Source organism: Lissotriton helveticus, chromosome 5_1, assembly GCF_964261635.1.
Source record: "Lissotriton helveticus chromosome 5_1, aLisHel1.1, whole genome shotgun sequence".
NCBI lineage: Eukaryota > Metazoa > Chordata > Amphibia > Caudata > Salamandridae > Lissotriton > Lissotriton helveticus.
This window is the reverse complement of record NC_136065.1, coordinates 75795021-75808604: the sequence shown is the minus strand read 5'-3', so window position 1 is coordinate 75808604 and position 13584 is coordinate 75795021. Positions and strand designations below refer to the sequence as shown.

Genomic DNA, 13584 nt, shown 5'->3' with positions numbered 1-13584 from the left:
ACATAGACAGAACCCCCCACACACACATAGACAGAACCCCCCACACACACATAGACAGAACCCCCCACACACACATAGACAGAACCCCCCACACACACATAGACAGAACCCCCCACACACACATAGACAGAACCCCCCACACATAGACAGAACCCCCCACACACAGACAGAACCCCCCACACACACAGACAGAACCCCCCACACACAGAACCCCCCCCACACACACAGACAGAACCCCACACACAGAACCCCACACACACACAGACAGAACCCCCCACACACACAGACAGAACCCCCCACACACACAGACAGAACCCCCCACACACAGAACCCACACACACAGACAGAACCCCACACACACAGACAGAACCCCACACACAGACAGAACCCCCACACACACAGAACCCCCCACACACACAGAACCCCCCACACACACACAGAACCCCCCACACACACACAGAACCCCACACACACAGACAGAACCACACACACAGACAGAACCACACACACAGACAGAACCCCACACAGACAGAACCCCCCACACACAGACAGAACCCCCCACACACAGACAGAACCCCCCCGACACACACACAGACAGAACCCCCCCACACACACACACAGACAGAACCCCACAAACATACACAGACAGAACCCCACACACATACACAGACAGAACCCCACACACACAGACAGAACCCCACACACACAGACAGAACCCCACACACACAGAGCCCCACACACACAGAACCCCCCACACAGACAGAACCCCACACACACAGACAGAACCCCACACACACAGAACTCCCCACACACAGAACCCCACACACACAGAACCCCACACACACAGAACCCCACACACACAGAACCCCACACACACAGAACCCCCCACACAGACAGAACCCCACACACACAGACAGAACCCCACACACACAGACAGAACCCCCCCCCCACACACAGACAGAACCCCACACACAGACAGAACCCCACACATAGACAGAACCCCACACATAGACAGAACCCCACACACAGAACCCCACACACACAGAACCCCACACACACAGAACCCCACACAGACAGAACCCCACACACAGACAGAACCCCACACACAGACAGAACCCCACACACAGACAGAACCCCACACACAGAACCCCACACACACAGAACCCCCCACACACAGAACCCCACACACACAGAACCCCCCACACACAGAACCCCCCACACAGACAGAACCCCACACACACAGACAGAACCCCACACACACACACAGACAGAACCCCCACACACAGACAGAACCCCCCCACACACAGACAGAACCCCCCCCCCACACACACAGACAGAACCCCCCCACACACACACAGACAGAACCCCCCCACACACACACAGACAGAACCCCCCCACACAGACAGAACCCCCCACACACAGACAGAACCCCCCCCACACACAGACAGAACCCCCCCCCACACACAGACAGAACCCCCCACACACAGACAGAACCCCCCACACACACAGACAGACAGAACCCCCCCCCACACACACACAGACAGAACCCCACACACACACAGACAGAACCCCCCCCCACACACACAGAACCCCCCACACACACAGAACCCCACACACACACATAACCCCACACACACACATAACCCCACACACACACATAACCCCACACACACACATAACCCCACACACACACAGAACCAAACACACAGACAGAACCCCACACACAGACAGAACCCCACACACAGACAGAACCCCACACACACAGACAGAACCCCACACACACACAGACAGAACCCCACACACACAGACAGAACCCCACACACACACAGAGCCACACACACACAGAACCCCCCACACACAGACAGAACCCCCCACACGCAGACAGAACCCCACACACGCAGACAGAACCCCACACACACAGACAGAACCCCACACACACAGACAGAACCCCACACACACACACAGACAGAACCCCACACACACACAGAACCCCACACACACAGACAGAACCCCACACACACACAGACAGAACCCCCCACACACACAGACAGAACCCCCCACACACACAGACAGAACCCCCCCACACACACAGACAGAACCCCCCCACACACACAGACAGAACCCACACACACACACAGAACCCCCCCCACACACACAGACAGAACCCCACACACACACACACAGACAGAACCCCACACACACACACACAGACCGAACCCCACACACACAGACCGAACCCCACACACACAGACCGAACCCCACACAGACAGACAGAACCCCACACACACACACACACAGACAGAACCCCCCCCCACACACACAGACAGAACCCCCCACACACACACAGAACCCCCCCCCACACACACACAGACAGAACCCCACACACACACAGACAGAACCCCCCCACACACAGAATCCCACACACACACAGAACCCCACACACACAGAACCAAACACACAGACAGACCCCCCCACACACACACAGACAGAACCCCACACACAGACAGAACCCCACACACACACAGAACCCCACACACACAGACAGAACCCCCCACACACACACAGACAGAACCCCCACACACACACAGACAGAACCCCCCACACACACAGACAGAACCCCCCCCACACCCACAGACAGAACCCCCCCCCCACACAGAACACCCCACACACACACACAGACAGAACCCCACACACACACACAGACAGAACCCCACACACACACACAGACAGACAGAACCCCCCCCACACAGACCGAACCCCACACACACAGACCGCACCCCACACACACAGACCGAACCCCACACACACACAGACAGAACCCCACACACACACAGACAGAACCCCACACACACACAGACAGAACCCCACACACGCAGACAGAACCCCACACACACAGACAGAACCCCACACACACAGACAGAACCCCACACACACACAGACAGAACCCCACACACACACACAGACAGAACCCCACACACACACAGAACCCCACACACACAGACAGAACCCCACACACACACAGACAGAACCCCCCACACACACAGACAGAACCCCCCCACACACACAGACAGAACCCCCCCACACACACAGACAGAACCCACACACACACACAGAATCCCCCCCCACACACACAGACAGAACCCCACACACACACACACAGACAGAACCCCACACACACACACACAGACCGAACCCCACACACACAGACCGAACCCCACACACACAGACCGAACCCCACACAGACAGACAGAACCCCACACACACACACAGACAGAACCCCCCCCCCACACACACAGACAGAACCCCCCCCCACACACACAGAACCCCCCCCCCACACACACAGACAGAACCCCACACACACAGACAGAACCCCCCCACACACAGAATCCCACACACACACAGAACCCCACACACACAGAACCAAACACACAGACAGACCCCCCCACACACACACAGACAGAACCCCACACACAGACAGAACCCCCCACACACACAGAACCCCACACACACAGACAGAACCCCCCACACACACACAGACAGAACCCCCACACACACACAGACAGAACCCCCCACACACACAGACAGAACCCCCCCCACACCCACAGACAGAACCCCCCCCCACACAGAACACCCCACACACACACAGACAGAACCCCACACACACACACAGACAGAACCCCACACACACAGACAGACAGAACCCCCCACACACAGACCGAACCCCACACACACAGACCGAACCCCACACACACAGACCGAACCCCACACACACACAGACAGAACCCCACACACACACACAGACAGAACCCCACACACACACAGACAGAACCCCACACACACACAGACAGAACCCCACACACACAGACAGCACTTTATACCAAACAGTCAGTAAAAGGATCGGGAGTAGCAGCAATGGCTTCAGGTGGATAATGAGTGTATGAAGGATCCGACCCCAGATGGACATTGCCTCAGAAACCACTGTGGGCGCCGCTTGCCTCTCCATTATCAAGACCACGGTCGAGAAACCAGGACATCTCTAAAACCAATGATGCATAGACTGTAGTAATCGACCGTGTGGCGTTTCTAGAGCGGTTACAGATGCATGGTCGACTGGGAACCGAAAGCACTGCTGGCAAAAAACACAAACGCTCAAACTAACCAGGCTTCTGTTCTTTCCTCTCTATTCCCCCCCCCCCTTACAGTAACAACTAGTGTGCCACCTCTAAATTGCATAGAAAAGCTGGAGAAAGGGCCAGCAGCGCCAGCAGTTGACCCTGCCCTAAAACCGGCCTCAAAAGCTTCAGTACACTGGGAAAATAATGCCCGCAAAACCCCCAACAGTAAGGATCAGGGCTGATGGGGCATGTCCCCCTACCCCTGCTCTATTTGTCCTACTCACCTGCATTGTCGACGATGACACGAGCTTATTATAGTTTCTACTGGCGCATTGACAACCAAGCTACTTTATATACATAGACCGATCTCTAGTTTGCATGTGCGCCCCAAGCCCTCCTCTCCAGGGTACTCACCAGCTGCTCCCTGAGGGCACTTAGGGTGCACTCCAGCTGCAGTTCCTCGCTGCTGCCCCCCAGTTGGACGGGGGCCCCGGCGGCCGGGTCCATCGCCAGTGCCCGGGTCACCAGTGCCTGCTTCGAAGCAGGTGCAGCTCCCGCAGACCAGCCAGGGCAGCTTGCAGCCTCTCCCCTAAGCGTACACGGTCCAAGCCTCCACTGCCCGCGATGCACCCCGGCTGCATGTTCTCCTCTAACCGCGGCCCCAAGGCATTGCAGGCTCCTCCAGCGGGGGCAGGGGTGAGGAGAGCAGACAAGGGTACACTGCACACAAGAAGGACAAAGCTACGGGAAGGGTGAAGAGAGCGCAATGAAAAAAGACAGGGGGCACCAGATGGCAGCAAAAGGAGAGAAATATAAAGTAAGATCGGAGGAGGGAACCGGCGTTCAGGAAAGGGCAAAAAGACTCAGGCTCTATAGGCATCCGATAATGGTTGCGCTCAGGGTTTCAGGGCAGGAGGATACAGCTCGAGGCTCAGTAAGTGTCTGTTCCGAATCCCGCAGGACAGCTCTCTCTAGCAGGCTGTGACGAGTTTTGTGTAGTAAACTCCTCCCCTACAGCGTGACTCGCCAGAGGTTAACCTCGGGCCAGCCCTACCTGTGTTCCCTCAGCGGCCTGCCCGCTCACGCCGCCTCTCCGTCCAGTCTGCCTGCTCTCCTAATCCACACCTAGGGCCGGAGATTAACGCTCCCTGCAGGCCCGAGCTGTGGGGGGTATTCTCATTCACTCAGGGAGGTTTAGATGGAAGACAGGCTCAGTCTTGATATGTTTGGTGTCTTCAGCCCGTGGGGCCAGAAGCCGTAGGGGGTCGGGAGACAACCACTCTAACGCCTTTGGGATGCAAACAATTCCAGGTGACCTTTAGCTCCCTGAACTCGCCAGTCAGATGCGAATGGAGGTTGTAACAAGTCAGACTGCAAACCACGAGGATCACAAAGTGTAAAGTGAAGCGATAGACGGTCAGGGCAGATTCCATGTTACTAGAAAGAACTTTGATAGAGCCAGCTCGATTCTGCGACCACAGCGCTTTCCGCAGGAATATGGATACGCATTTGCCACATACTCCATCGTCTACAGCATAATCTGCAGATTCTAACACACACAAAAACAAGCCGAGGTGCCGTGACAGCGGGAGGGGGGGCGGGAACGGACAGTGGGAGGGGGGGGCGGGAACGGACAGCGGGAGGGGGGGTGGGAACAGACAGCGGGAGGGGGGGCGGGAACGGGCACACGAACAGCGGGAGGGCGCGGGAACAGGCACGCGGACAGCAGGAGGGGGGCCGGGGGGGGGGGGGGGGAGTACTCACCTGGACTTCTTCCGGCGGCGGTCGGCCTGGAGAAATGACCAAAAACAACTTCGAAGAAGAAAAAAAACGCCCACAGCCGCATGACGCACGAAAATGGGCGGGATGAGTAAAAATCGCCGGAACGCCCACGAATCTGCTCGGGGAATGAGTGACGCATCTCTGTTCCAATGGCTAGCCTCCATTTATGGAGCTAGCCAATGGAACAGAGGGGCGGTGACCAAGCCACATACTGTTGACATAAGATTTCGCCTGCGCCGAAAAGCTGCGCGGTGCGCAGCTTTCGACAGGCGAAACCTAAAAAGGAAACATTTAATTGCTCAGATGAAAAAGTTGAACAGTTCAAGCAGGTGTAAGGTATGCAGTACTTCTTCCAATCCCTGAAAATAAGACCTCTAATGCTTAAGTTTAGAACAAAAGACTAAACACTTAGCTTACAAGAGATTCTCTCTGAACATAAAGAGTATAGTCTGAATTAAAAGTGCCTTCTTTAATTCCTTGCAAGAAAGTAAGAGGGGTTTCCAGTGCCAGTGCTTACACCAGGTTGTGGATGGTTGATGGGTTACTGGCTAAGCTGAAGACATTAAAGAAATCTCCAATATGGGCATAGGGAAGGATGGGGATGGGGATGGGGATGTGGCTCTGTTGGTATAGAAAGGTGTCCAGTGTTCAGAGTTCCCGCTCTCAAACCGAAACTCGAAGAAATATTAAAGAAATCAAATTCTGTCTTAACGCTTTAAAGAAAGAGGCAGACTGGGAACAGCACCAATAAAAATATCTGAATAACGTGAAATGAAAAGACAGATGAGCAGAAAAAAAACGTGTAGCAACAGAAAAGGATCTCCACAAATGCAGCTACAAGGCACGTTAAATGTTTTTCCCGTTGGACAAGACTTACCTGGCTTGGGCAAAGCACTAACTCCTGGGCTGGGCACTGATGGCTCTATGGAAAAGAGACAGAAAGGTCAGGCAGAGAGCACAGGCCACAACAGACATTCAGTACAACTTTAGAATTTCTAGTAGCGATGGCTTTCCCAGCTTGGAGGAAATCTTTTTACCAAACCAATTTCCAAAGCCCTTTCCTCCAATCCTCTGTCATCTCCGCTCATGCCTGTTTCAACCCCCATTCCTAAATGGGTCCATGACATGTATCATGGGCTCCTGGGTCGTTCAGCTAATGATGAACCCTGTGCTAAGCAGAACTCGGCCTTCCTGCTATCATTTCAGACAGTTACTGAGATCCACACCACCTCCATCCCGCTGTAAAAGTTGCTGGCCAGGGTGTCATCAGATCACTTTCCCTCCAATAGTACACAGAGAGATTGCTCAGCACCACATCCTATCTAGTTTCTTTCTTTCTTTTTTCTAAATGTAATAATTTTCAACTTGTTTGAATGCATAGTACAAGGCATTCATTTCTAACGTCATTGCTAGATGAACCTCTGACCTGCTTTCTTCTGGTTATTTAGGAAGGTTTGCCTAAATGTGTCACTCCAGACTTTTAGAAACCCTGGTTCTCAAAAGGTATTTAATCAGCAAGCTCACTGCCTGGTAGTCTGGTAACCCTGATCCGAGCAGCTCACTAGCAAGAGTGCACCTGAACTTACTTTTAAAGGCTGCTGGCTTCACCGAGGGAGACTTGAAGACAAAGGCCTGTGTGGCTTCCGCCTCGACATCGTTCTCTGCCATCAGCAAGAAAGAGAAGAAGTGAGCAGGGGGGTTAAAGAACACGTACCAGTGTTCAAAGTTGTAGAACTGAGGCTATTTAGCACAGTTTGCAATTCACCGTTCTAACAGACCAGATGCTAAAAGGAGCCATCTGAAACAGCAGATTTCATTGCTACACATGTAGAAGAAGGGAGAAATTACAAATGCCCTTAGTTTGGCAACCCAGGCATGGGCACCCACGATCCACGCGCATCCACCATCACCACCCATGAGCGGCCACCCTTGAGCAAGCACCACCAGTCCTGACTGAGCATCCATCATCCATAAGCCCCCACCACTACCCATAAGCACCCACCACCACCACCCAGGAGCTCCCACTACCACCCAGGAGCTCCCACCACCACCCAGGAGCACCCACCACCACCACCACCACCCAGGAGCTCCCACCACCACCCAGGAGCTCCCACCACCACCACCACCACCACCCAGAAGCACCGTACACCACCACCCAGGAGCAACCACCACCACCACCCAGGAGAACCCAACACCACCACCCAGGAGCACCCAACACCACCACTCAGGAGCACCCAACACCACCACCCAGGAGCACCCAACACCACCACCCAGGAGCACCCACCATCACCACCACCCAGGAGCACCCACCATCACCACCACCCAGGAGCACCCACCATCACCACCACCCAGGAGCACCCACCATCACCACCACCCAGGAGCACCCCCCAACACCACCACCCAGGAGCACCCACCACCACCACCCAGGACCACCCACCACCCAGAAGCACCCACCACCCAGAAGCACCCAGGAGCAGCCACCATCACCACCACCGCCCCCACCCCCACCCAGGAGCACCCAACACCATCACCCAGGAGCACCCAACACCACCACCCAGGAGCACCTACCACCACCACCCAGGAGCAACTAACACCACCACCCAGGAGCAACTAACACCACCACCCAGGAGCAGCTAACACCACCACCCAGGAGCACCTAACATTACCACCCAGGAGTTCTCACCACCACCCAGGAGCACCCACCACCGCCACCCAGGAGCACCTGCCCTAGCTACCCAGGAGCACCTGCCCGAGCTACCCAGGAGCACCTGTCCGAGCCACCCGTGAGCGCCCACCACTACCACCCGCGAACACCCACCACGACCACCCGCGAACACCCACCACGACCACCCATGAACACCCACCACGACCACCCATGAACACCCACCACGACCACCCGTGAACACCCGCCACGACCACCCGTGAACACCCGTGAACACCCGCCATGAACACCCGCCAGGAACAACCGCCAAGACCACCCGTGAACACCTGCCACGACCACCCATGAACACCCGCCAGGAACAACCGCCAAGACCACCCGTGAACACCTGCCACGACCACCCGTGAATACCCGCCATGACCACCCGTGAACACCCGCCACGACCACCCGTGAACACCCACCACGACCACCCGTGAACACCTGCCCTAGCCACCCGTGACCAGCCGCCACTTCCACCCATGAGCAGCCGCCACTTCCACCCATGAGCAGCCGCCACTTCCACCCATGAGCAGCCGCCACTTCCACCCATGATGAGCAGCCGCCACTTCCACCCATGATGAGCAGCCGCCACTTCCACCCATGAGCAGCCGCCACTTCCACCCATGAGCAGCCGCCACTTCCACCCATGAGCAGCCGCCACTTCCACCCATGATGAGCAGCCGCCACTTCCACCCATGAGCAGCCGCCACTTCCACCCATGAGCAGCCGCCACTTCCACCCATGAGCAGCCGCCACTTCCACCCATGAGCAGCCGCCACTTCCACCCATGAGCAGCTGCCACTTCCACCCATGAGCAGCCGCCACTTCCACCCATGAGCAGCCGCCACTTCCACCCATGAGCAGCCGCCACTTCCACCCATGAGCAGCCGCCACTTCCACCCATGAGCAGCCGCCACTTCCACCCATGAGCAGCCGCCACTTCCAGATCGTGAGCAATAGCCACTACCACTCGTGAGCACACGCCACTAGCACCAGAGAGCAAGCAAAATGATTGGCAGACATAAAATTGTCAAAGGCATGATTGTGGTAGCATAAGGTCAGACCTACCTGCAGAAAAAGGTTCATCCTCGGCCTCACCTGCTGCAGCATCCAGGTAACACTGTGTGGCCTCCAAGGCCAAGGTGCTGGGGCTATCTGGAAGAGAGGATGGCAGTGAGAGGCCTGATGAACGGCAGAAATCCAATGCATCAGCTTAGAAAGATGAGCAGACACCTGTTTTTAGCAAGCTGTCTATACACTGCAAGTACAAAACCGAAGCATAATAATGTAAAACAGATCAGAAATAAAGCTCCTTCCAAGTGGAGCTCTGTTTCCGACGAGACTTTTTAAGGCCAAAACAAAATCAATGAAAAGCTCCGATGTAACAGAATAAGAAAGAACAGAGCAGGGGTGAACGTCTGACACCTGTGGCTGGTGCTGGCTGTTCACACGCCACACTTTAAAGGTTTTCATCTGTGCACTTACAGTGAACCGATTAACTGTCTGCTCTGTGTAGAACAGTGGTTCTCAAACTTTTGGGGACCTCGAATCAATCCTTAATGGAACTTGAGGCTCCCACTTAGCAATAATTATTGGAATCCGCCCCCCCCCCCTCCACCTAAACTGAATCATGGCGGCTAGCCGAGGTCCCCAGCCTAGGTACTGTTGATAATTTGAACCGCAAAACAATACACAAAAATTACAGACAAAAACATTCAAAGAAATACACAAATGATGACACATTTTATTTAGTTTGCAAACTCATATAAATAAATAAAAAAACAATATTCTAAACTTTGATTTTAACATGAATGTTGTAGCTTTTCTGAATTCAATTGAGGCCACTCAGCGTCCATAGTATATACAGTCTGGGACACCCGCACTGCTCCCACGAATCAATCGGAGGACACAAATTTTACTTTTAGTCTCCAATTTCAAATTCGTTCACATTTACAGTACATTTTAAAATTCGCAATTGTACATTTTGCTTCTTTAATTATATACCCTTTATAATCTCTTCATTTTACTTAAGTAGTCACGGACCCACTGAGGAGGCTTCGCGGGCCCCCAGGGATATCTGAACCACTGCTGTAGAATGTCCCACTGTATGTCTGGTCCACAAGTCTGATCCCAGCTGTAAATAGTTCCTGAGCTTGTAACCAGCCATCCTTATGGGTTTCTTTTCGCCGTTCCATCGCTTCCTTGTAGCTACCAATATTAGTATTCCTGGTCTTGCTGCACCCAGAGGTTTTTCACAGTGTGCTGGGTGCTCCTTCCACATTTCTACCTCCATAGTAACCTGAGGCCAATCATTTTCACTTTAGGCTACTATTCCAGTATTTTCTCAATCTGCACCTAGCAAACCCTTTCTTCTTAACTCGCAATTTGTTTTGCATATCTTGCTTAAAGAGCAGCATTCTGGAAAACTCTTCCTTCAAAACTTGCTTCATCCGAATGTCACAAGTTGTCCGTCTACAAATATCCTATCTTGTTTTTTAGGTCTTGACTACGTAGCGCGCATGCACTGCATAGGAGGACCTTTAGCCGTAGTTCTGCTTGTTTTTGGAGCACATACTCGTACTTGTGCCGGCATCCACCTTGCGGGAGAGCGTAGGGGCGCGCCACAAGCACAAGTATGTGCTTCGAAAAAGAGCAGACTGCGCGCGCACGCACAAACACACGCACCACTCCCGGGCCAGCAAACACATGATTGCAGCATGCCACTGTGCCAGCAGGGCGCTTCCAAGCCATATGTTTATTTTACTTGTTTCTGTTTCTTTTTGCAGCCCCCCTCTCCTTCTTCGTATCAGGTCTCTGTGTCCTTTCAAACAACCCCCATTATCTTTCGGCCTCTCGCTACCACCGATCCCGTCCAAACTGTCGTCTTCTGTTACTAAATGCAACGTTGTCCCCTCCCCTTAGTGCAGGCAAAAACACTTAAAGGGGCAGGCCGACTCCAGACCTGGTATCAGAATGCTCGTCACTCCTCCTTTCCCATATTCACACACCCGTTCCTAAGAACATCCCAGCGGTAGCCAGGTTTAAAAAAAGTTTTGTTCTCTCTCTTCCAAAAACAAACGCGAGAGTACCTCCAGGAAACAGGGGATAGATATTTTAACTGTGCAGCCAAAATAAAATTAACCTTAGTTTGCCCCCTCACAGCCTAGGTGCTTGTAAACTGATTTTTTCTGCGTCACGTAGTATCATGCATAGCGTAACAACCTGTCGGTTTCTTTGCTACGTAACCAACAGTCGAAGTGCTTTAAAAAACGTAAGGGGACTGCTTTTAGGGAACTTCTCAGCTGTCTCCTTCTCTCCCCGTGTGCTCTCCCCAACCCTTGTGATCTGTTTCTCATGTACTTTTCCCCTGTTCCCTCGCGGTCTGTTGTCAACCTTGTGTGCTTTTCCTCCCGTTCCTTATGCCACTGTGCTGTTTCTCGCACTCATGTGTTCTTACCCACCACCAACACCTTTGTAAAACCCCTGAAACAGGCACGAGGAAGCAAAATGAAGTGTTCAACATAACACAGTGCATCAAATCACAAATCTAGGTTGCAATTTCGAAATTAAAACGTGAGAACAATGAATTGAAACAATATTAAAAATTTGGGTTTTGCTATTTTTTATTTCTAAATTAAAACCTAAAGCCCAAATGAACAAGCATTTGTAATGCAATACGTCTCGCATTTAGGCGAGTTTGAGCTATTAACATTGCAAATAATGCCTTTCATTTTTGTTTTTGTTTTTAGATCATATATATAAGGCATTGTCATTTCCAATGCCAATAGCTTAAACTCGCATAAATGCAAGACCTATTGCATTGCAAATGCTTGTTTCTTCCTGCATAGAATCTGTAGCATCATCAATCAGCATTAAAAGACTCAAAGCATTTGACTTCCCAGTGTAGCTGCCAGAGACCCTTGTTACCAACCTCCTAGCTTGGTCTTGTTCATAGCCTCTGTTGGCACTATACCAGGAGGTCCTGTGCCAATCCATATTATCTGTTCATTCGTGCACTACTCAAATCTTAGTCCATCCTTATTCAACTGTCCAGCCTCATGTGCTTTTCATTGGCCTGCGAGGTCCTGTCCTGTGATACCAGGAAACAACCTGCGCGCCCTGTCCTTTAACAGGGAGTGGGTTAGCTACACAGGAGCCGGACAGTGAGAAAGGTCTACTGACAGCCTGAAGACTGCCATTTATATTATGTAAGTCGTTTGAAACAGGCAAAATTTTCACACATTTCAGCTGTAAAACAATTCTGTTTACAGTGCTAGGAGATCACTGAGCCACATATCCCCCAACTATGACCGCATAGGAGCACGTAGAAGGTAGTAGCTGAGAAGTAGCATGGGCCCACGTTGCTAGGCTGCACAAGATTGGAGAACATGCAAAGCTGCATACTGATTCATGGATACTGGCTCCAAGGGAGGACTGTAGAACCCTCCACACTTATGCATCACTTTACTTATGCTCCTGACTCTTCTCTCTCTACAGTAATACCCCATTGTAGGAAGCTGGCTCTACTTATAAAGTATACCAAAAAGAGGCACCCTGTGCAAATAGTCTAGTCATTCCCTTGTGAGTGAACTGGGGCTTGCTCTAGCAATCCCAAAGTGCACTGCTAGGCGGTAGTGTTTACAAGCAGCGTAAGGCTTATCAGAGGGGAGTGCTAGACATTTGTTGCATACACAGAGTCAATAAACCATGCACACGACTCAAGAAGGAGATCCACACCAATTTATAAAAATAACACATATCTTTATATATGTTTAGGCACCAGAATCATTACGATCAGGTAAGTATGTTTTGAGCTTTCGCCTCCAACGAGGCCCCTTCCTTCTTTGGTCGCTTTCTGGTCTCCAGCTCTTTGGGTGGTAGGAGAGTTCATTCTTCATGCCCACCCACAAGTTAATCCAGTAAGGCCAAGTGCTGCTGCTGGCTAGACACCTGCCCACTGAAAGCTGCTAACCCATGTCCTTTTGGCCA

The 13584-nt window shown here is 52.6% G+C and overlaps 1 protein-coding gene across 1 annotated transcript in view; it reads right to left on the bottom strand.

Moving 5' to 3' along the window:
• The window catches only part of MDC1 (mediator of DNA damage checkpoint 1), a 189223-nt gene that overhangs the window by 105663 nt on the left and 69976 nt on the right, over nucleotides 1-13584 (bottom strand). Inside the window, exons 7-9 of the mRNA XM_078641729.1 lie at nucleotides 9664-9750; nucleotides 7484-7558; nucleotides 6775-6819 (exon numbers count right to left, since the gene is read on the bottom strand). Of these exons, the coding sequence (XP_078497855.1) occupies nucleotides 6775-6819; nucleotides 7484-7558; nucleotides 9664-9750 (207 nt within the window). The remainder of the gene's footprint in view (nucleotides 1-6774; nucleotides 6820-7483; nucleotides 7559-9663; nucleotides 9751-13584) is intronic.